Source organism: Oreochromis niloticus, linkage group LG17 (genome assembly GCF_001858045.2).
Source record: "Oreochromis niloticus isolate F11D_XX linkage group LG17, O_niloticus_UMD_NMBU, whole genome shotgun sequence".
NCBI classification, from domain to species: Eukaryota; Metazoa; Chordata; class Actinopteri; order Cichliformes; family Cichlidae; genus Oreochromis; species Oreochromis niloticus.
In genome coordinates this window covers 11,980,341-12,004,887 of record NC_031981.2, presented here as the reverse complement: position 1 = coordinate 12,004,887, position 24,547 = coordinate 11,980,341, and the positions used below count along the sequence as shown (strand labels likewise).

Here is a 24,547-nt window from a genome sequence, read left to right as displayed (position 1 = left end):
GCCCATTTCCGCCGCTTGTATTCGCGATCTCGTTCTTTCGGTCACTACCCACAGCTCATGACCATAGGTGAGGGTAGGGACGTAGATCGACCGGTAAATTGAGAGCTTCGTTTTTACACTCAACTCTCTCTTCACCACAACAGACCAGTGAGTGATGGGAGAAGGGAGCGGGAGATCAACAGACAGATTGGTGCAGCGTCCACATCACTACAACCGCTGCACCAATCCGTCTGTCGATCTCCCGCTCCCTTCTCCCATCACTCGTGAACAAGATCCCAAGATACTTAAACTCCTCTACTTGGGGCAGGGTCTCGTCCCTGACCCGGAGTGGGCACTCCACCCTTTTCTGGCTGAGGGTGCTCCCTGGGGACTCTGTTGTCCTACTGGGAGACTTCAATGCTCACGTGGGCAACGACAGTGAGACCTGGAAGGGCGTAATTGATTATAGTAATTTATATATTTTTTTATGTTTTTTGTTTGTTGATTTGTTTGTTAAAACAGTTTAATGACTCTTTCTTGTAGTTGTGTTTTAAGTGCTGCAAAGTTAGTTTGACATTACTTAGTATTTTTTTGGTAAATCTTTGTCTGCCCTCCTTTCTGACCAGCCAGTCATGAACTCATTTGACTGGTGGTTATACTATATACAATAAGGCAGATAACCTTTGACCATGGTTGGATGGTATCACGTGAGAAACCTCTATAGTCAGGTGAATTTATCAGTCTCTAAAAGCGCACAAAAATGTTGACAACAGCTTGCAAACCCTACATTAAAAACTTTGATGTTTAAAAATGTTTTTTAAAAATCTGGATGCTGTTTTAGAGAAGATAGACAGTCAATGAATTTTAATTTTTGACCGACATACTGGTTAAAAGATCCCGTCAGTGTCTTATGATTTGCATCAAAATCTGTTTCCTGACATCCTGAAGCCTGCATTTCCTCACTGCCCACTGGTTTTCCACTGTGGGTTTCCCATTTTAGCTCATCACCTGATTAGTTTCCCACATACACATCTCCTTCCCATCAGTCACCAGCCCTGTGTCTGATAGCTGTAGTCCACCAGCACCTGCATATTTCCAGCTTCCTAGCTAATCAAATAAAACCAATGCCAGCGGGGAAAACAAGATACCAGCATGCACCCTGTTTCGCCTTATTCAACTCCTTGCACTCCTTACAACCAGAAATGTCTGCTTTGTCTGTGTTTCAGTTTCTGAGTCACTCTCTAAGATACTGCTTTACTCAATCCAAGCTCAGTGTTGCTACAGAGTTTATTTATGGGGTGACTTTCAGGATTACCCTAGCATGAAATCACTGTGCTAGCATTGGTTATGATGGCAATCTGAAGACAGCAGTGGCCTGAATTTGAGGCACTGACAGCTGACAGTGTGATTTTCAGCAGTCCACTAGCACTGAACTGCAATGCAGACTGATGTTTTTGGCCAAAATTGAGCCAATATAGTTTGAATGTTGGCATAAGCTCTCATTCACTTTCTCAGGCTTTTACAGTATTCACAATTGCTAAATATTAATTTGTTTATGGGACATTTTTCTTCCTTTTTATTCAAAAAAATACAAATAAATTATGAATGCAGTTCACAGGTGGCTTTGTGTGGCTATTTTGGTTATGCCAACAATCTCAGATATATTAACTCTGTCGTGAACAGCTTGTTTAGCCTGAAACAAGCATTTCATAACAGGCTTACAGAGTTGAAAGTTAGCATACTGTCACATCATGTGATGTCTGTTGGTGGGAGGGAACCTTCTTTACATTGTACTGAATGCATATAATCACAATGTTACAGAAAACTGGGCATATTATAAGAGTGCCACTGTATGTTTAAGTCATTGTTCTATGTTGTGAACAAAAGCCTAACTTTTTAATGCAGTATGCATTTTTCTTTTGAATTGAATTATAGCCCTGCAAATACTTACTCAGTCATTTTACACTCCATTTATTAAAATAGGCACTTTTTCTAAAAAAAATTTGATGGTGGCGGGCCATGCTGAAAAATATATGACTTGCACTTCCTGACCTTGCTCCTTGTCGTTTGTGCAAAATGGCCGCAAACCTGTTAATGTCAACCATGCAGCAATTTGTTTTCGGAGAAGTCTAATTTGTTTAAGCGTCGTTAGTCGCACAGTGGCATTTTAAATTATGTTTGGCAAGCAAAGCAAAAAAGTAGTGCTAAAAAGAAGAAAGCTAGAAGAGAGCAGGATGAGTATACCGCAAGGCTGTAAATGACTTTGATGAGCAAAAGGCCCCAAAACTGGAGTTCTTATAAGTGAGTAGTTTGTTTTTCTGTTTTTGTAAAGGACTGAAACACTGTTATCATTTATATGTGGAAATTATGCACTCATACTGAAATATGTGTGTGTGATATATCTGGAAGCTGGTCCACGGGAAAAAAATTACTCAATGATATATTCTGGAAATGAGTTTGGATGTTATAAGGTGATCTTTCCAGTCACTTTTCTCCTTTGTTTCAAGCTTATTGACATTACAGTTGTCTTTATGTTACTTTAGTGAGAGAATGTGAGATGCTGTGTTTGCTCTTGTACAACAATATCTGCCCCGGAGCCTAACACAGGATTGTTACACTGTATCTATAATGTGAATAAAGATGGTATTTGTTCAGTGCTCTGGGCCCTATTCCAGGAAGCAGGTTCAACAAACTCTGAGTCTACTCATGAAGTTAGAGTTAATTAACATTCAGACTGACAACTTTGAGTTTTCAGTTCAAGAACAGCTGATCAGATTAAGTTCAATCAGCTCTGAGCATGTTCACCCTGAGTTAAGTGCATGAATGAGTAGAGACACCAAGCCATTAGTGAGTGTCACCAAGATTACCAGATTACATGCAATTTTTGTACGAGCTTCAAACTAGCTGCTGAGCAAGACTTTTTTTGTCGAAGGACTTTGCTAACATCCACGACGAAATGAAGCATTACTACATAGAGCAACGCAGTTATGTCCATTATGGCAGTTCTGCCACATATTTTCCTGCAGGGCATCACAGTTAGCTCCTTTTATAGCAAAGAAAGGCAAGTGCAGGAATCTGAGAGTGGACGAGTGATAAAAGAGATCCCTGCAAGCTCCTCAGAATTCCTAGATAAAGATGAGGAAATCATATTAAGGTAGCACGGCTAGTCAGTGAGCGCGGAACGAGGAAAGGGGAGGAGGGAGTGGAGGAAATGGTTTAAAAGATGTGTATGCTGACAGAAATGATCAAATCAATTTAAAATAGCATGTATGAAATAAACGACCAGGGAAAAGAATATATCATTCCTCATCCAAAATATACTGCACTGTTTGGATTTTTCTTTTAATCTTAGTAACATATTTATTTTAGGAAATTCAACTCAAGATTAAAAACACTACGTAGGTGAAAAACTATCTAATGATGTTTCATTTTAATAATTTCCCCCCATATCCTTTTCCATTCTTGCCTGTTTAGAGGTAATACAGGAGAGATGTCCACAGGAGCACAGAGTTGATATTTTGAATAAATCAGCACCATGGACAGAGACAGACCAGGCAACTGTGTCTCTGGGAAAAAAACATCTATTCTCAACTCAACTGAAGCTTCTGAAAAGTAATCCCAGATGAAAAAAGTGCAGAATAAATTGTTCAGTTGTTTATAAAGCAATATAATGGGTGCAACAAACGGTTGTTCGCCCCCAGGAGAGCAAAGGCTATTCTTAAACTTTGATGCTTTATGATGTTTATACTACAACATGCTGATGTTAGCATTGTTCATTTCACTGAATATCTGATGTTTAATGATAATAAAAGGATTCTGATTCTTATTCAAATCTAGTTTAGTATATTGTGTGTGATGTTGTGTGGCGTCACACTGAGAAAATAAAAAGTGTGTACAACACTCTTGATATGTTTTCTTTTTCAAGGCGAATGCTGACCTTTGCTTCCAACAGTGACAACAAAGATCAAATGCTTAAATAATCTAGGTAGCTGTTACCAGGGTCGACAGTCACACAGCATTTGAAAATCCTATCTTAAAAGCTGTGGACACTGGACTGCTAACAAACAAATAATCAGAACCGATTACATATTCCCTGTCTTTGTCACAATGATATTAAATTGCAAAAGAAATAATAATAAATTCCTGCTGATGCCTTCAGTTTTGTTTTTTTTTCTAGTTCAGAACCAGGATGGCCATGGTGCGTTCCTTTTTTAACGGCTGAGAACAATTAATTGATTATCAAAATAGCAGAAATTTTTGTCTTCTACTATAAGAGTCAGGCCATGCACTTCCAACTAATGCATTGGCAGGATGGGCTGTGAAATGGTAAAATACTCTTTTCAGAACAAATAGTTCTCATAAAGTTTTAGTAGAAAGACTGATTAGATTCATTTGTCTTTAAAGCCGCTGACCAAGAACTCACTGTGTAAAAGTGCTTTTATTATACTAATACAGTGAAATTTTCCATTATTAGCAGTTCATCAAAACCTCTAAGAGAAAGAAACACAATTGACAAGACAGTGAAAGTGTGGCTCCAGCAAGTCTACTGATAATGCATCAAAGCAAGACATTCCCATCCTTTGCTGGAACAGTCAATGGCCCTACAGTCATAGATGAAGGCAATACTGGCTTGTAGTGAGGACAGAGCAAGGATGTAAAATTTTAATGTCAAAAAGCTATGAGGGCATTTGCTTTTCTTTCTTCCTCAGTTCGCAGTTCTCTTTCAAAGTCGAAGCTACTTCACATTTTCCACATTCCTTACTTCCAGTCTCCATCATCCATCTCTTACTCCAATACCCCCCACACCCACATCTATCCCCATTCCACTCCTTTCCTTCTGTCCTTTTAACACTTGGTTTCCATCACTCTCGATGACTCTCCATCCCCCTGTTCTGGGCGTGTTGAGCTAAAGAAGAATTTGCACATTTACTCTTGCTGTCAGAGGGTGTCACTGGTAAAAAGAGTGTATAGGAATTTCTTTTACTTATGTATTAATCACATTATTTTATTGTATAATGCCTTGGTGCCACTGGATTTTAACAAGTCTCACACTCATACAGTAAGACAAATGGTGGGGGTCTAGTTAGGAAGTTGGGGGAAGCAGACAGCTCCACAGGAAGAATCTTTTGTCTCTTCGAGGACTCTGGGAGGTAGCAAGGGAGAGTGAATCTTAAGGTGTGAAACAGCTGTGTACTGCCTTTTGTTCCTGGAGAAGGTATTTAACTGAGAGCCATGTTAGGCTCAGAGAGACTCTGCTGACCGTCTGCCCCGCGGTCATGCAGGCTCTCCACAAGCTTGGTTGTTTCTTTGTGTGCTTTGATTAAAGAATGTTAGCTACCGCTCACCGCTCGTCTGCAGGCTTTATTTAAATGGAAAACTTCCACAACAAGAGCAACCGGCCTTCCGTATGCCTTGTCGCATCCCTTGACCCAGGACACAGGGAAGGACAGAGAGATGAGAATCAAGACATAAAGGTGGGAAAGCAAGGCCAACATTTACAACAGCAACAATCCCTCAATCCCTTATTACAGCATACTAGTCTTTTGATCACTGACTGGAATCACAAGGAGACCTGTACGCCCTCTTCTAAACGTCCTTCAAGAGCATGACTACAGGCTCAACTTAGGAGTACTTCAGTCTGTTCCCTGTGAAGTGCCTTTGTGAAGTGCAATAGTTGCACACATTAAACAGCATCCTTGGGAAAAAAATTAATAATAATTTTTAGACTTTCCCAAAACGGCTCAGCCATGAAAGCACAGATTATGGAGCGCAAGCAGCACAACAAAGTCAAGAAAAAAGAAGTGGAGACAGGGCCTCAAAAAAGCAAGGCTGGGGTGGAGTGGCAGTGGGGTTGGGGGGACGCAACAATAGCAGGCAGTACAGGGAGGGTATGACAGCAAATTAATTCCCATTGTTAATGGCTCCTCTAATTGTGTTCGCCTTAACGAGCATGACACCGCTGTGGCCGATTTTAATAGGTCCAGAACACAGGCGGTCTCAGAGGGGACACAGATTAGTAAGAGTGCTGGAACAGCAGAGCCACTTGTTCACATAGATAAAGGTTTTATTTTCTGAAGGTCCATAAAAAAAATTATATGCACTTTGATAGTCACAATTCAGACGGGTTACATTAATGTTTAATTAACCTAGTAAAATCTGTTTGTCACTTTTGTACTATGACATTTTCAAAAAGAGCAAATCTTTTTTATTAAGAGTCGCACAAACAATGCCTGGCATGTCTTCACTTCTTGCATTCATGGCCAAATTGCATTAATTTTCTAACTAATGCTTATGCGCATTGTTGGCAAGAGTAAGATGAAAACAGTGTTTGTATATGCTTGAAATGAAGTTGGAGCCAGCAGCTTGGCTTAACACAATGTTGTGAATGGGTGGAGGGGGGAAGTTATCTGCCTCTGTCCAAAACAAGCAGCAACCTCTGGGGCTGAAAATTTAAGCCAGAGCCAAAATGTGCATTTTTACTAATGACCACTAGAGGCAGACCTGACTTTCCAGCAGAAATGACCATTTTTACAACATTGCAAAGAGCAACATGGTGGTGTGGGGGCTTCAGTTTCCTCCCACAGTCGAAAAAAAACGTGATTTTTGAGTTAACTGTTTATTTTAAATTGGCCATGGGTGTGGATGTGAGACTGAATGGTGATCTATCTCTTTGTGCTAGCCTTGCGGCAAAATGTAATCTTGCCTCTTGCCTGATGACAGCTGGGACAGGCTCCTCTGTGACCCTGAACTGGATAAGTAGAGGTAAATATATGGATAAAAAAAACAACTTATTTTGGTGTCTTTAAAAGGCTAGTTTGATTAACAGTTACCCCATGAAGCACTGAGTGACACCATAAAACATTTTACCTTAAAACTTTCATAACAACTGTCTTAAATAAACGAATTAGTAGTTGAATACAATGAAATTTATTGTTACAATGTTGCTAAATCATTAACAAATATGGGCATTTGTCATTCGTGCACAAATATCATTATCTTATGAATTATCTCATCGTGGATCAGTGAGCCCCTTCTTGGTCAGTTCCCATAGTTTCAACTGCCATGATTCAGTCAAGCTGCTAGCTTGGTTTCTTTTACCATTAGCCTTTGACACATACAGCATAGTGAGGACAAGATCACTCCAGATTTATCATAATTCAATGCAGAAAAAGATGTTTTGGTGCCTGAACCTAGTTGAACACCTAAAGAAAGCCAAAGATTTTTTTTAAGTGAATGAGTGAAACAGGAACGCAGGAAGTCTTATTATTTAAGCCATCACCATTTCAAATGCCTATGTGATCGTTCTATCATAAACATCATTTACTACTTTATTGTAGTCATTGCTGTAATGTTTATGCTTATCCGCACAATGTTCTCCAAACCCATGTTTAACCATCAGGCTTATCTTGTATAGTGTGATGAGTTTAACACCAGAATTGCAGACACATAAAAAAACCCAACTCACCACTATTTTTGCATCATTCGTTGACTTATAGGATTTAATTTGTTTAAGTCCAAAAGCTGTTAGTTCTTGACTTTGTGTCCTGATTGGTTCATGTACAGATGCAGGTAATAAACTCTAGAAAAACAACAGCCACAGCATGTGTGAGGCAGATCCATTATCTCTTATGTGTGCACAGACACAGTCACATCCATAACCATGCAGAGGCAGAATGTTTCGATACTCTTAGGACACTTGATTTTACCCAATTTGGGGGGGAAACACTGCACATGAAGGTAATGTGGGATGGAAAGAGGACGAACTCTTTTTATCTTTTATAGCACATTTCCTTTCATTCATTTATCTATCTCTGCCTGCTTTGATCTCTGGCTCCTCACAGTTTTCTCTCCATTACTTTTACCATCTCTCTGCTCAGTTTTACTATCACCTCCATCTTTCCAAAACAGCTTGCGAGCTTTTTATAACCGTTCTGGTTTATGAGGGGACTTCTAAAAGGGACGACTGCGCAAGAGAGATAGCACATATTTGACCCCGCGTACAAGTTAACTATGGCACCATATATCCTGAATCTATTCATGGTGGAAACAAGTTGCACTGATATGACAACACTAGCAGCTATAATTTCCTAATTAATCTATCTGTCTACGGGTGATGGCAATCCACTCACTCCCATGTTTAGGCTTAAGTGAACATTTCCTCTACAAGACATCAACAGGACTTCTTCTCCACACGTTTGAATTAGAACATTTGCAAGACTGCAAATCCTTGCCTCTAGTTTTGTACACACACGCTCACACACACCACCGGCAAGTAGCGGACTGTTTGATCAATGCGGGCACTGAAGATTAAACTGAACTCGCATGACCTGCTTTCTGATCTTCCACACCAATGACTCAGTTCCCACCCCCCCTCATGGCCTGAGCTCACTAATACCACCTATAAAAAATCTATAAGCTTTTATAAGCTCTTCCACACACTGGCTCTGTGTGAGGGAGAGCGTAATTTGCGCACAGCAGTTTCATTGTATTTTGTTTTAACTTGTGGTGTCTAATGTGTTTGTCGATGCGCTCCTCCCAGTGTTGAATCCAGCTTTACTGTGTCAATAGCTCTCTGGCTGAAGGCTCAAGGTGGAAAAAAACCTGCATGCGCTGAAATGATACACTTCACAGCGAAGTGGTGGTGGTGTGTGTATGGGGGGGGGGCAGATCAAAGCATGTGATAGATTAGGTTTTGCACAGCATATCCTGGCAGTCTGGAAATAACATATTAGGCAGAGTCTGCCTCTGAAGGCCAAACATGGTAAATACAAAAAGAATTAACCTTGGGGGGAGATATTAAGACTAGCTGAGGACTTTTAGTTAGCTTTAAAGGGGATTAATTTCTGTTTTTTGACATTATTTCACGCTGTGACATAAATGGATTTAAAATTCAAGGTGAAATCTATATGAAGCAACAAAAAAATCTATATAAAGCACATTCATGATGTGTTCCATTGAAAAAAGGCTTTAAAGCCAAGCAGCTCTGTCAGTGCTTCACACAGAAGGGAAAAAAAAGAGAGAACACTGGTACTCTGCATCACCATAGCGATCCTCTCAGCCCTTGAGATTAATTTAGGTCGGCTAATATATTATATGCATTTCGCAAGTCAGCTCATCCTGTGGCAGTATTATTGGAAGCACTTTGATCATGTTAAATAAAAAATAGAGACCCAAAATGTTTTTGCAATACTTCACCTCCATTTGGCAAATTGGCAGCCGCTCTAAGTGCTAGTTTATCACCGTGTTTTACAGGCTACAAGTGTGTAAGGCTTTCTGTGACGAATAAATTCAACACACATACCCAGTGCTTGCATCTGGGGGTGTGTTGGGGCTTTAAAATTAAACATGATAGTGCAGTGAATTATTAGCAGGAAACTATCCTTAAACTAAATCAGGCATCTATTATGAGTAATGCAGTGATCTCACGCTTCCTCTCTCTCTCTCTCACACACACACACACACACACACCTTAAAGCCTGCTATATTAATTCCTCTAGACATACAGACAGTGAATTAAAAAAAAAAAAAATCCCTGAAAGGTTTACGTCAGCATGGACTTATGGGCTCTCCCAAGCGGCTTAGCTCGCCTTCTTTAAACGGAAAGAGCTGGAGATGGACGAGAAAGCAAGTCCAATTTTCCAAGATGAAGCTAACAAAGGAGGTGGAAAAACATTCCAACCGCATATTCAGGCCCTCAAAAAAAAAAAAACCCTCCAGGATTTTAGCTTTATATATACACTCTCTCTGTGTGATCATAGCCTATGTGATTTCCAGCATTTGACAGTAAACCAGTTCACTCTAAAGCTTTGCGTTTATGCCAAAACAAACCTCCAGTTGGTGGGAACCAAGCTTCCGAATGTGATGAGTAATAATCTTTGTCTGAACATTGAGCCCATTTGAAAGCTTCATTTGAATATAAACCAGGTTTTTCATAGTGTGTTGTCAGTTTGGGCATATTTTAGCAGCGACATGAGTTATGTACAAGGAAAAAAGACATGTACAAAATATCAACAGCAAATGTCAAGTTTTGATATCACACCCCCTGAAATCAAAGCACTTTCCAGGCTCTCGACATTTTATGCTCTATTTTAACTTCACTCCCAGCTGTTGGTCCCTCTTCAATAAAACCTAAAAACCTTCTGATGAATAGAGGCACACCCAGTAGAGCATGAGAGAGCTCTAGCCCTTTCGACGAACAGGAGTGAACCACTTTCCAGACTGCACGCTTGTCAAAGAGAGCTCCATCTCAGCGAAGATTGACACTGAGCTGGATTTATGTCATCGGCAGATGTTTGTGTGAGAAATGTTGTTCTTTAGCCAAATTTCATGCCACACTAAGACAGTCCTACGTGGGTTTTAATGCCAGAGAACACACAGGCTTGTAACCGCAAACCAGAAACTAGTTCATCTTAGAGCAAAATGGACCTGAATCAGCTGCTTGTTAGGCTTGAAAGCAAACGTTGAAGTTCTAAAAGTAGCATATGCGAAAAGAAAGACAAATTAACGGGGTGAACAAATATGCACCTGCAAGTGTGAATAATGTAGTCTCGCAATTGTAAAGTCTGTGAGTGCCACGTGTATCTTGATTATGTCACTGTGAACTTATCGCTGCCTCAAATGGCCATATGTGTGAGTAAAAGAAAAATTCCCATTCTTGGAATCACCTACGTGCCTCAAATTGGACATCTCTTACATCTCATCATGACAAAGCTTAATCTTCCTACAGAATGTAGTAAGAGTTATATCTCATTAACTACTATGCAAAGTCTTGAGCTACCCATCATTTCTTTATATTTTGCTTCTAAGGAGCCCTTTTTTTTAAGTGGTCTTGAGCAATAGTTCTCCAGGCTTCTTGAAGGACATTTCAAAGCTCTTCTTGGGTTTTTGGCAGCTTTTGATCCATCCTCCGTCAAGATGATCCCACGCTGCTTCAATAATATTGAGGTCCAGGCTCTGGGGAGGCTAACCCATGACTCATACTGTAGTATTCTATTGTGTGCTTTTCAATCCACGTATCCTTTAACAGTACTGACCTTGTGTTTGAGATCACAATTAAACTGAAAAATTAAGCCATTGCCATTCACACAGATGGCTGTGGATACTCACTGTTGTGCTTCTCGCCTGATTTTCTCTGTACAAATTGATGACAATTTGAACCAAAAATGTCAAATTTGGATTCATCACTCCATAAGAACCTGGCACTGGTTTTCAATCCTGTTCTTGTGTAATTTAACATTCTTTTCTACATTTATAAGCATTTCCTTAATAATGAGGGTCCACATGCATCTATCAGGTCCTGTGTCAGCTCTTTGCTGGATTTTTTTTTCTATTTCTTCTTAGTTAGATACTCTTTTTAGACCTACCCCTCCTGGTTTTGTCTTTGACTTGGCCAGTTCCCTTGTATTTCAGATGAATTACTTCACACCATGCTGAGTTTGGATCTAATAGCTCTTTGGGAATCACTTTTTGGGGGTAGCAATGCTATTTTATGCCCATCAAACACATTTACATGTGATATTTTCGTAGATTGAAGTAAACTAAGAAAATTAGAACAGATTATGTGTTTTTGTGACTGGCTGCGACTAACACAATGGCCTAAAATTTAGGTCATTGGAAGGGAGAAATCCAGAAACAAGCGATGGATCGAAGATCCTTAATGTGTCTTAAAGAAATTACAAGAAAGCTTGCCTAAGAGAGTTCAGGCTGTGTAAAAAGGTGGTCATACCAAATACTGACAGAAAAGGCTGTTAGAATTATACTAACATGGTTCCTGCGTCCTTATATACTACATTTCCATAGGCTTGCACAAGTTTCAGCAAACTGCTCCACTTATTTCTCATTTTTGCATTTCATTTGGTTGACTCCTTTTATAGCAAATCATAAATCGGATTTTCAAAATCAATTTTAATATTATGGACACAACTGATTTTGCTAGCCTGAACTCTTTTGTCAGCCTGAATAAATGAAAAAATTGACTGATTCACAGGCGCAATGCTAAATGTGACAGAAAGACATTTTTTTTATTCGTTCAGAAATTACATTCACTCTCTGTCTCTCATGAAAGCAGCATTTTTTACTCATTTTTTTATTTATTTCCATTGCCGTCCATCTGACCTCCAGCTGGTGCCTCCACTATCGAGCCATTTTAGCAGCTCATATCGAGCATCAAGCTGCACCGTATTGCTGCGGGGCCATCTGCTGAAGACTTGGCAGCGGGTCAGATTTTACAGATATTTTCCACACTTCACGCTGATGCTAACAAACTGACATGGCTGTCATATCTGCAGATTTAATGCTGATGAGGAAAATGCCATGTAACAGATCAGCAGCAGTGGCCTTATATTTTCTGAGGACGTAGCTTAACTTATTTTCATGGATACATTCAGACAGCATTTGTGTTTTGGGATTTTCGCATAATTTGTACATTGTGTTTGTACGGTGGGGAAAATGAAGGCGTGCAAGCTCGGGTCTCACATGTATGACTCATATAGCATCCGTGTCCTGATTACCTCATTAGCCCGTTTTTAGGATTTGCTCCAAGTCGAAGCATCCAAAGACAACATTGTCTCCTCCCTATGGGACTGTGTACCTGATGATGTAATACTGGCGTCAAAGGGTTGACAGACAGGCGTTGATGATGTAACCACAGTGCAGGGGAAGGACAGAGTGCTTTTATGATCGTCCAAATGTGCGCGCAGGCTATGATGGTTACAAAATATCACAGATCACAGCCGATACAAGCCACAAACTTTTTAGCAGTTATAAATTCTAAAAGCTTCATAAGTGAAAAGTCAAATTAATCAGGTAAAAAAAATTGCACCCACAGCTGCAATAAATAATGCAAATGAGTGAATATGTGATGAAATTATTACCTGAATGACAGTATTTCCTGTATATTTTTTCTACTACACAGCACAATAAATCATGGTTGAGGCTTGGTGGAGACTTTATGTGATGCGCTGAGAAGACCAGGAAAGGCGATTGGACATGCAATGCCTGTTCCGATCAACTCCAGGGTGCCTCGCAGGCTTAGGTGGATGGCTTTGAACATTACTCTGGCTCGTAAAGTTAACCATACCTGACATTTCCTTAGGCTAGCGTGCGCTTGTCCACAAGTGTGTGTGTGCGCGTAGCTGTGCGAGTATCTAATGCTGTACGGAGATTATGTTGGATAGAGAGCAACGGCCGATAAACGAACTGCAGTAATGTTCAGATTACACTAAGTTGAAAAGGCAGGAAATGCATATGTTGCATACTTCATATTATGAATAAAATAAAACATATATAGTCCCTGTATACATTTCCCTTTACTGCATCTTCCCTATTATCTGTGTGCATCATCCTTTATCATTCTATATATCTATCTATATTTCTCATATGGCTTCTTTTTTTTGTTTTTACTTTTTCTCCCTTTTCCCTTTTTTGCTGAACTCCTCGTCTCATTTGTCCATTGCGTGCCTCCGTGTCTCCTGTAACCTCCATCCTCCCGCTGTGACACGGACATCAATCCCACACGCCATCTTGAAGGATGTCTCAATTCTGGAAATGCATCTAGAGGAGAGAGGACTGAGGGCAGAGGAGGCTTGCTGGGTGAGCTATGATTGAAGATGCACAGGTTTATCCTTTGCAAAATCATTTTTACCCTCAACATATAAAAGAAGCGTAACACACAGCTGGACAATAAACACTCTGTAGTAGCACAAGATGCTAGAGGATCATATATATCTTTAGTTCTTTAACTAAATCTCACTACTGGACTCAAAAATGACACAAAATTAAATATTTTGTTCAAACTGTTCACCTCCAACACAACCCCATAATTTAACTGCTCGCCTAGGCTCGTGCGGACACACACGCTGATGCAGACGAGTGCACATGGTGCTAAACAATCACAATTGTCTGTCGAGGGATTTTCTCTGCTAAGCTTTCGAGAGGTGAAATCTCTGTGACAGATGGGAGGACATTTTTCCACAACTGCTTTTACTTTCAAAGAACATTTTCAGGAGCTCACTGACCACTCGCAGACATGCCACAGCGCTGTCTGCCCTTGAGGAATTCTAGCATCTTAGCATGAAGGGCAAACATTAGAGCAGCACAGATTCAAATGAAGCATAACATTGAAGACATTTAGAAGCGTTAGGCTACGGTCAACAGATTTTTAAAACACTGCATATGTTAGCAGCTGTTAAAATATGCTTTTAGGCGTCAGTTAAGTTGAACGACAACACAGATTGCAATGGATTTTAAGGAGATTTTTTTTAAAGCAAGCCACGAGGCATGTACTAGTGCTACTCTAATGACATCTGCACATCACTTATTTTCTTAGCTCAGCAATAAAAAAAATACAGTTTTAAATCATACCATTGGTAAGCAGCTGCTAAAGAGGCCAGCTCTTTGAAATATTATATGATTGTAGATTTTGTTAATGTACCATTAACGTAATAAAAGTTATCGCAGTGCTGAGAAAGCACAGATTTCAGAAGCAACTGATATTGATGCAAGCTTTGGTTACTTCGTGACGTTATGTGTTTACGATATGCGATGGGACTGAGTGACACCAGATGATAACACTGATGGCATTTCCATTTGCAAACACAACTCTGAAATATGTAGATTGCATACTAATGGCGCGCGTGCACTCCGCTGATTGCTCATTAGGCCTGCTGTTCATTTGCATGGAGAAGAAATGAAATGCATCCATCAGATGTGTGAATAATTTACCTCCAACCATGAAGGCGGCAACTTGCTGCGCAGCTAGTGTAACATGACAAACTACAAAAACATGTCAAAATCCTGGGCAGAGCCACATTGTGGGTGTGCAATATTTACTAATGGAATGAAATGTCATATGAGGCATCTGGATGCGTCAAGGACGAGAACGGCACGTCTGTCTTTCAGCGAGTCGGCGTGTTGCCTGGGAAACAGTTGGAAGCCATGTTCAGGAAAAAAATAACAAGAAAAAGAACGGTTGAGCCAAAGTTTTTCATTTTGATTGATTAGGGAGCCTGCAGATAGAGGACAATGAAAGGAAACTGTTTTGCACTTCAGCCTTGAGGAAAGTGGGACAACATTTGGGCTCCTCAGCCCTATGGGGCTTCTCAGTATGTGTTATGCAATTGTTTTGCCCCTGTTTTATTTTTTAATCTGTCCAATTATTTAGCCTGTCTGTCATTCTGGGGGGGGGGTTTGTACACTGTTGTACTACGTGCCACATTATCACCCCTCTCACTGTAGCTTGAAACAAAACACCTGGCATCACCTGGAACGCAGTCAAAAACACCTTTAATCAAACCTGACATATACAGTTACTGAACGGATCAAGTTTTTAGCTTGTACTGAAAAAAGGGTTTCAGATTTTTTCGTGTGTAAAATAAATAAATGAATACATTCCTGCAAAAAATCCAGGAAAACTTGTACAGTATCATATTGTTTTTGTGGTATAATACAGTTTTTTTCTTTTTCGGAAAAGTCACACTTGAGTATCTGTTTTGCTTGAGTCCACATCAAACTCATCTGTGCAAGATCATTTTTCATCCGTTCCCAGAGTCAATGTAATGATACGAACTGGGCACCACCAGGATGACAGTTATGTACTGGAAAGTGCAAAGACTCTTCCCACTAAATGTTTAACTTCACACTTCAGTACAGTTTTACAATATTTATATAGAGCAAGTACATAACAAAGGTCATCTCAACTCTACTTTAAAAGTAGTGCATAAGTAATATTGGTGACTGTTATTTTTGCTACAATCTTGTGAAAAGGAACATTTTCACAGGACTCTATGCAGGTCTGTTAACATGCATAACAGTTAACATGCTAACTGAGGTCTGTAGAGTCAGAGATGTAGCTCTTGGGGTTTTTTTTCTCTCATTTATACAGTCCTGTGAAAAACTAAGTACACCCCATTAAATTCAATAAGTTGCAAAACCAACTTTAGTTGCAGTACCTTCAAGTAATCATTTTTCTGCATGAATTTTTTAGTCTCTCATATCAAAATGTTGTGGAGGAATTTTCGCCCCTCTTTTCTGCGACATTACTTCAGTTCATCGAGATTTGTGGGCTTTCATTTTAGTATTTCAGATTTAGATCTGGACTTTTACTGGGTCATTGCAGCACCTTGACTCGTTTCCTTTTAAGGCATTCTGTTGTAAATTTGCTAGTGTGTTTGTTGTGTTCATTGTTCTGTTGCAGGACAACAGCTTGTCCCAAACTGGGTTTCGACTTAGTGAAAGGTGCAACTTGCTCACAGTTGGTTTGAGGTGTTTATGCTGAATTACTGTAGCACAGTGCATTATTGTGAAATATTTTCATGTTGGCCTTAGCTGTAAAAGGACATTGCTCCAGAAGTCTCTTGGCTTTTTTGTAATTTCTTTGACCATTGCACGGTCTCACCATGGGACATCCACTTCTTGGTGTGCTGCTAATGTGCATCTAAATCCTCCAAACCAGCAAACTGCCAAAACTTCTGCTCTCATAGAGGTGCTCACATTTGCTCAACTACAATCTACATTGGACTAAAAAGAACTGCATAAAGTCCTGCACTAACTGTGTTGATACATTATTGTCAGTGGGTAGTGTGTCACCATAACAAAGACCCCTTTACCAATTAAGAAAAGATAAGAAACCTAATGCATTAATAAGAACATACCGGTTAAGACCCTGTTCACCAGGAAAGGTATAGAGGAAAGTATTTTTCATATATTATATTTATATTCATGGCACTTTAATGTAATGTTGATGGAAATCACAGACAGAGTAGGGACACTAAATCAATAGTATGATGGCAACCAAATATCATGTTCTATACAACACAGTAATGTAATAGTTTTACAGTAATAAACCATTTGACACTGACAAATGCAGCTGCCAGTAGTTTGTTTTCATTTAAGCACTGAATTTGTTACAGAGAAAAATTGAACTGAATCTCTTTTTTTAAGGTGGATGTTTTCAGTCAATTATGCGAGCACAACAGAACTGATCAATTTCCCTGTGCTTCTCATCACACTTGTGAAGAGAACTGCCCATTCCATTAACTGTAATTTTATTTTATACCATTTGCAGAGTATTTGCACTCAGTACAATATAATTCAATTTAAATTCAGCCACAGTTACAACTAAATTGGATCAAACCAGCACTGTAGACCAACAGTCCAGTGTCCAGTGAGGCAAATCCTAAAGAAGTTACACTCTGGATTACCACACATATACACACACACTGAAATAAATGTAAAAGCTTTGATATGTATCCCGTATATCTCCGAAAACAGCAATTTTTATGTAATTTTCTTACACCCTAACACAAAAACAGTCACAATCCTAAATATATATGCACACATGAGCGCACACGGTTGGATTACAGACAGCTGGGACAGTCTTTCGACCTGCTCAACTTGTGCATGAAAACAGCTAATATTCTACCAGTGAGTCAGGAATCACCCCGCAGCTACATCCTCAGAGAAATGAAGCAATTTAAAAGCACTACGCACCAAATGTGATATTCATGATTTGGATTCCAGCAGCAGCAGTCACCCTGTCATAACCGAACAGACATGATTCCCATACAGAGAGGTGAGGGGGAAGTAGAGTAAAGAGCTCCAGTAATGGTACAAAGGGAAATGGCAAGAGAAAGGGGGCTGAGAGAGAGAGAGAGAGAGAGAGAGAGAGAGAGAGAGAGAGAGAGGACCATTTACCTCCTAAAATCCATTGGAATCATTCCCACAGTTGTTTTCCAATACACAAACATGCTTAGAAGCAGTATTACTTTTCTGTCAGGCTCTAGAGACAGGAAATGGTTGTTCTTGAATCATAAATATATATTTTGCCATTTACCACCACTGCCTTTGAACTAGTCACATCACTTTTTGTGCCAAGGTTTTTGGCCTAGAAACTTGGGCAATCACAGAAGTGCAGAAGTGGAGCTACAATGAATTTAGGTTGTATCACTCACAGAAGTTGAAGTTGAAGTTACGTGACTTCACTGAACCATTTTAAGCAATCTTAAAATCTTTTATTTATTTATTTATTTATTGCACTACAAAATTAATTTTCTTGTCATTTTAATCTTCAGGGGATTTTTTTAATCACCTACTGGGTAAAGAACCCATAACTAAATTTGTATATGCTGCTGAAGTGAAAACTGGATGCATGCAATAAGAGCAAGCAAACACTCAAACATCCTGAACACATTTTGCTCCAGCTCTATCCTGATAGGAAAAAATAAACCAGCACTGACAAGTGGCAAGTTGAGATGCAAAGGTATCCGACATTTATTATGCCTAAAAGAAGATTTGTTGCTAATGTAGTGTTTTTCTAGTCTTCTTGACTACTCAAAACACTCTTTCACTGCAAGCTACATTCACAGACACACTTCCCAAGGACCCTTTGGCAAGCAGGCTGGTTGAACCCTCAACTTTCCAAATAAGGGATGACCTGCTCAACCTCCTGTGACACAATCACCCCAGAAGCATTCAGCATTCATCAATTTAAACACTCATTGTCACATATCTTTAGCAGTCTCTTTGGCTCTTAACCTTGTGTTGGTTGCACAGTGCTCCTGTAAAGTCATCATGAAGAATATTATTTGGAGAAAAGGCAGACAATAAATTTTGATAAAAGCAATAGTCTAGCCTTAGAACAGATTTAATAGGATCAAGGCTAGCGGGTCTTTAAAGTGATGGCTTAGCTGTTAGAGCATGAACTGTCAAGCTCCAGGCTCATTGATCTGAGAGCTTCAGAACAAGGAGACGATGCAGCATCCAGCAGAAACACGACGGGGTTACTCTAATGTATGCTACAATGTATTTGTGAGTGTATGTGTGTTCACTGAAATCCCGATCTAGAAGACTTATGTGAAACCGCCCCCCCCCGCCCACGATTTTCCTGAAGGAGACGGTCGCAGGCAGGAAATGGCATGTAAAATATGGAACATTCTGCTCTCCAGTTGGTGCAGGGCCCGGTAGGAGGGAAAACGAGGGCACGGTGGGTGCAGAGGGAGTTGCAGCCAATGTGGAAAAACATGCAGGCTGCCATGTGGCATGTCAGGGTTTTATCTGCATTAGTGAGCGTTTTGTGTGTAAAGGCAAGAGGCCTATTATATCTGTAAGAGTGTGTGGGAGGTACAAAAAATGGTAGAGAAGCACCTGGAGCTACGTGAGAACTCAGGGATTTCCACCTCAGTCGCCCCTATGAACACAAACGCACCACCTCGCCTACTCTTAATGTCACTCTCCTCGATTCCCTCCTGAACATACGTTTTAACACACACACACACACACACACACACACACACACACACACACACACACACACACACACACTTGGCAGCTCCTATACAAGGCAGGCAGGGTGAACTGAAGGCTCCAGTCCAGTCAGGAGATGGTTTAAGTGGTGGAGAGCCTGATAGTTTTGAGGACTGGTGTGAATACTGATTCAGACTGCAGAGGTGGCTCCTGAAGCATAAGCTGCTGATTAAGGGGGAAACGCGAAGTGGGGAGGGGAATGGTGATATGAAGGCATGTGGAGAAGAGGAAATTTAAGAGAGGGAGTTTGAATGAAGGGTGGGAAAAGACAAGCAGATGGACAGCTGAGAAGGGAAAAGAAGTAATGAGGAAGGAGTCAAAGATTGGGAGAATATGAACAATGGAAGCCAAGAAAGTTGGAGGCGCAGTTGACGGAGAAAGGGTGACGAGGAAAGAGGTGTAGCCAGGATTGCGGCGTTTAGATCACACAGGCCCTTTATGAATCTGCCTCAGACTGAGTAACACAATTGCAACACTTCAGACTGTCACTCTGAGAAGTTACTAGAAACAACTTTTCAGCCAAGTTTGACGCTCAAAGCTGAAAACAGCCTTGATTCGCAGTGCTAAAATAATGAAGGGGGCGAGAAATGCATGATGGGAGCAAGCGAGCATTTAATTTTTAATTTAGAGATTTGCAAATGGATTTTCTGCTGTCTTTTAATCAAACAAAAACACCTAGTTGAGCTGGGAAAATGGCGGCTAAGCTGGAAATCCATTACATCTCAATAGTCAGGAATTATTTGTTTAATTCTGCAGTTAATGCAAGAACCTCTTGATGCTATTTGGGTTATTTTTCCTGAGATTTCTATGCATCTGTTTTGTGCAACTGTGCAAAATACATGCATGTAAATATAGTACAAAAATCTATTTCAAAAGACATAGTGAGATACCGTGAAAATCCCTCCACATCAGCACTTTTGACTGCTTATTTCAGCTTGTTTCTTTGGGAAGCATACCTAAATGTATGCTTTTATAAATAAAACATGTTCATTGTTTTCACTGATCAATAGGCATGTGAACTTTGGGGAAATATATTTATTTGCTTTCTTTCCGAGAGTTAGATAAGATCAATACCATGCTCATAATGTAAAGCTACTGCAAGCAGTGGGGCAAATCTGAGTTAGCAGTATCACTGAAAACAGCAGAAAACAGACACCCTAGCGATGTCAGGAAGAAAGCCTGTACCCTGTTCTTTTGCTTTAGGGTGTGGCGGGCTTCCCTCATCATTTAATTTCCACAAACTTCTCAGGAGAAGCCACTTGTTGCACAGCACTTACTGTGTGATAGGAATAACCAGAAGTCACTGGCCAGCAAATAGAATAGATAAATATACAGGCACATTTACATGCACGGCTTATTAGGATGCTCGCAATGTGTCCCTGTCACCCTCCCATTACTCGAAATGTATCTATTCTCCTGCAGCAGTGACAGCGCAACGACTCACAATCTTGCCTGACCGGGATCAATGCTCTAAGTGGAAATTACGATGCTGCTTCATGTCTCGCGCATTTTATGTATCACTGCTTTTACATTAACGATAGGATATTGGACCATACGCTCTTTTGAATTCTGTCCCTCTCTTCATCTCTCTGTCTTGTTGTTCATCACCCTAGTGGAACTGTCAGGGGGCATGGTCACTGAATGAACAAATGAACCTACTTACTGAATCACATGCATTTTGTACAGTTCATACTGTGTGGGTTTGTGTGTTGCTGATTTTTTTTTTGCGTGTGTGTGTGTGTGTGTGTGTGTGTGTGTGTGTGTGCGCGTGTGTGCGGTACCATTCCTGCCCTGCACTCTTTAGAAATTACGACTTAATGGCATGATGAATCAATCTGGATTAACAGAAACAATGCAAATGCAGCCAAGTGGAGCAGATGGGGCTCAGTGCAGTGCGCTGTTTCTGTAACTGTGCGGATCTGGAAGAGTCAATTCATGTGACCTTGATTGCAGGAGGCAAACAACATCAGCAGCACGGACACCTCCGAAGCAACTCCAGCGCTTTTAAATGCGAAAGGTTTGCAGGTTTTATTGTTTTACAACATTGAATCAAAGGGGATTTTTGTAATGCCGATCAGAATATGCCATGTGAGCCCTGCAGAACCCGTGAGCTCGAATGTATGTTGTAAATGACAAAAAGGTACTGGGAAAAAAATGATGCAGTTGCACTACACCTGCAATTTTGTGGAGGATTTGTTATCCAGCAAGAAGGTGACACAGAGGAGAAACTTTAAGATGCACAGAAATGGCATAAAAACAGTTGAAATGGTCAAACTAGTAATCTATTCAAGACTGAATGGCTTTACTTGCAATAGAAAACTGTAAGATATAGATGCATACTAACACTCATCAGTCTTCTCTGTACATTTTAACTAAAGCTACATAAAAGAGGTCACAGACAAAATGTATTTATTATACCTTCATCCATCATTTGTATTGATTAATTTCTGATATAAGATATATAAATATTTGATCCTTATAGACCTTTTACCGGCGTCCAAAATTTCACCTAATGCAGGCAGTGTTTATTTTCATTTATTAATTTTTGCTCCGTTAATGTATTTGTTGGTGAAAAGTGCCTGCAGAGCCAACGCTTGTGTCTTTGTGTAGGTTATAAGCAATTTATTGTCAAGTAAGACAAAGACAAGTAGTAAATAATCAGTGTGTATAGAAATAGCTGCTGATGATTTACATTTTGGTTTATATGTTTTATTCGCGGTAAAGATGCCCATAATTGCAAAACTTCTATAAAAAGTAGAAAATTCAGCTTCAATCTGACGTGGCTGTAAGGCGATTTATAAACAGCCCCAAAATGTCTTTCTATCTTTGCTTTTATTCCTGCCGGATTGCTCCTCTTGTGTGTTTCCGTTTCTGTCTTAATGAGGAATATGCTGTTTTTACCCACAGCCTGCACTATCAAAGTTCCATGTAGGTGTGTTCCAAGCAAAATTGCTGACATTTCATCTCAGAGTCAGTGATGTGCCTTTAGGAGTTGCTTGATGTTTTAAGATGGGTGTTTACGATGTCACCAGGCACTCCTGGCACCTGTGAAACTGCTACCTCAGCCGTGCCTAAAAACAGATGCATTTTAACAGATGCATTCCACAGTCAGAATGTGGAAACACGAGGGGGCACAGGGAAACGGAGCGCTGTAACCTCATCTCAAAGAGAACAGCTTTTGTAAAATGTAAACTGCATAAATGAACCACATTTCAGTTCTACTCTCCCAAAAAAAGGAAAAAAAACATCCTTTCCACTGTTTGGTCGTGCAAAGGTGGTCACGTTCTACCTTGGTGCAAAATTAACCCAAGTTAAAATGCCAGTCTCGGTCCTCAAAATCAATATCCATTAAGTATTCATTTGATCTAATAGGACCGTGACTGAGAGTGAACAATGTGAAAACACAGGAGGAACTTGAATGAGAAAATTAGGCCTCAGCTTGAAAGCGGGATGTTAAGTAAATCAAAGTGAAATCACGTGGAGTCCAGCACTGAGCTCATACAGACACTGTGGTCTGTTATAGTGTGTGCGTGCACTGACTTGACATGATGGCTACTTCCAGTCTATATTTAGACTGGAAAAACTGCAATAAAATAGGTAACGTCACAGTAATGTAATATGTAGAACAAATTACTCAGGTCACTGAATCTGATATTCATGAGAGGTAAGAAACTCTGCAGATCTGGGGAAGTAATGTCACCTGTTTGACACACAGAGCAGTTTCTGTCATTTTAATTAAAGGTCATTTGGGAAAAGGCACATGGCTACACTTGCATCAGGTAAAGGCGCTAAAAACAGAAGATGATTGGCTCTGATCTCAATATTTTTATTATTATCATCATCATTATTATTAATGTTCCTTTTTCGTTGAAAGGGAACTTTTTTATGCAGTGCACGCAGCACGAAAGCTACTTACTCCGCTTTCCTGGCCAGACCCACTGAACGGCAGAGAGTGGTTGGAGTCTGCGGAACAAGCGACTTGCAGCAGGGGCTCCTCTTGTCCTCCTCGGCGGAGTCGGGGCTGGCTTGGCTCGCTTTGGGCGACTGCGGCGAGGTGGGAACGAGCTGCAGCTGCTGTGGGTGGTGGGAAGACGGTGCAGGAGGAGTCGGGTGCTGCTGCTGCTGCTGCTGAGGCTGAGGCTGGGCCGACAGACCGGTAATCTGCTGATGCTGCTGCTGCTGGGGTGGTGGTGGCTGCTGATGATGCGCCTGCTGGCCGAGATGAGCCGCAGCTTTGTTGCTCCCCGGGTGTTGGTGGAGGTGGGCCGGCGCCTGGGGACTGGCGCTGCGGTGAGTCGGGTGGTGGTGGTGGTGGTGATGGTGGTGCTGAGAGGGCTGCTGGACGTAGTGATGGGGGTCCCGCAACTGTCGGTTCTCTCCGATCAGGTCCTCCACCTTCCGCTCGAGTTCGTCGATGCGCTGGCGCTGCGTTTGGATCAGGCTTTGCTGGTTCTGGACGATAGTGGTGAGCTCCTTCAGATAAAGAACGGCTTTCATTGGATTATCCAGCAGGCTCTCCATTACTGACTGTAGCTGTGGCAACGCGCCCGGCTATGTTGACTTCTCCTTTAGCTGGTTCTGGAGCGGTGATCGGTCGATGGGGCCTCTGAACAGTGCGTAACCGGGATGCTGTGGCGGCAGTCTGACGCCTCTACGCTCTGGTGAGGTTGAGTCTCTCTCTCGCTCTCTCCCCACCCCCCTCTCTCTTTCTCTCTCTCGGTACTTTGCAAGGAAACCAGAAATGGTGCTGATGCAAGGGGGGATCAGCATCACCCGAGCGCGGAGGCGGGGCCGTAGTGGACCAGTGATGTCAACACGCAGGGCAAATAATCTAGCAGCTTTCACGTTTAACGTGAAAGCTGCTGCCCAACCCACAGACAACTGTCCAGTCAGTTTTTTTTTTTGTTGTTGTTGTTTTTTTTTGTTGGGGGGGGGGGGGTTGTGGGAGGAAGGAAGCTTGTTCAGCTATAATGCCCCTCTAACGTGGAGCCACCTCTTGTTGCATATCATTGACTTATAGTCTTTTATCTCCTTGTCTGTGCTTTGTCCCATTTGTGGTTCGTTTCTTTCTTGTTTCTTTCTCCCTTATTCTGTGTTTTCTACTCTCTCCCCATGTTTTCCTCCCTTTCTTTTCTTTTCTTTCCTTTTCTCTTCCCTTCTTTTCTCTTTCTCCTCAATGCCAACCAGTTGTTACAAATGGCTACACCTCCCTGAAAAGGGAGTTTTTCCTCCGCTTACTCTAAGGGACATATTGCTTGGTTATTGGGGT

The 24,547-nt window shown here is 40.9% G+C and overlaps 1 protein-coding gene across 5 annotated transcripts in view; it reads right to left on the bottom strand.

Annotated features, from left to right (window-relative positions):
- iqsec3a (IQ motif and Sec7 domain ArfGEF 3a) overlaps positions 1-24,113 on the bottom strand; it is a 119,240-nt gene extending 95,127 nt beyond the window's left edge. For 2 of the 5 annotated variants that reach the window (XM_025899677.1, XM_025899678.1), the window contains exon 1: positions 23,195-24,113. In XM_025899677.1, the coding sequence (XP_025755462.1) occupies positions 23,195-23,799 (605 nt within the window). In that variant the 5' untranslated portion in view covers positions 23,800-24,113. The remainder of the gene's footprint in view (positions 1-23,194) is intronic. The other 3 variants (XM_013271222.3, XM_005451631.4, XM_025899679.1) reach the window with 2 other exon arrangements.
- Positions 24,114-24,547: the final 434 nt, after the last annotated feature.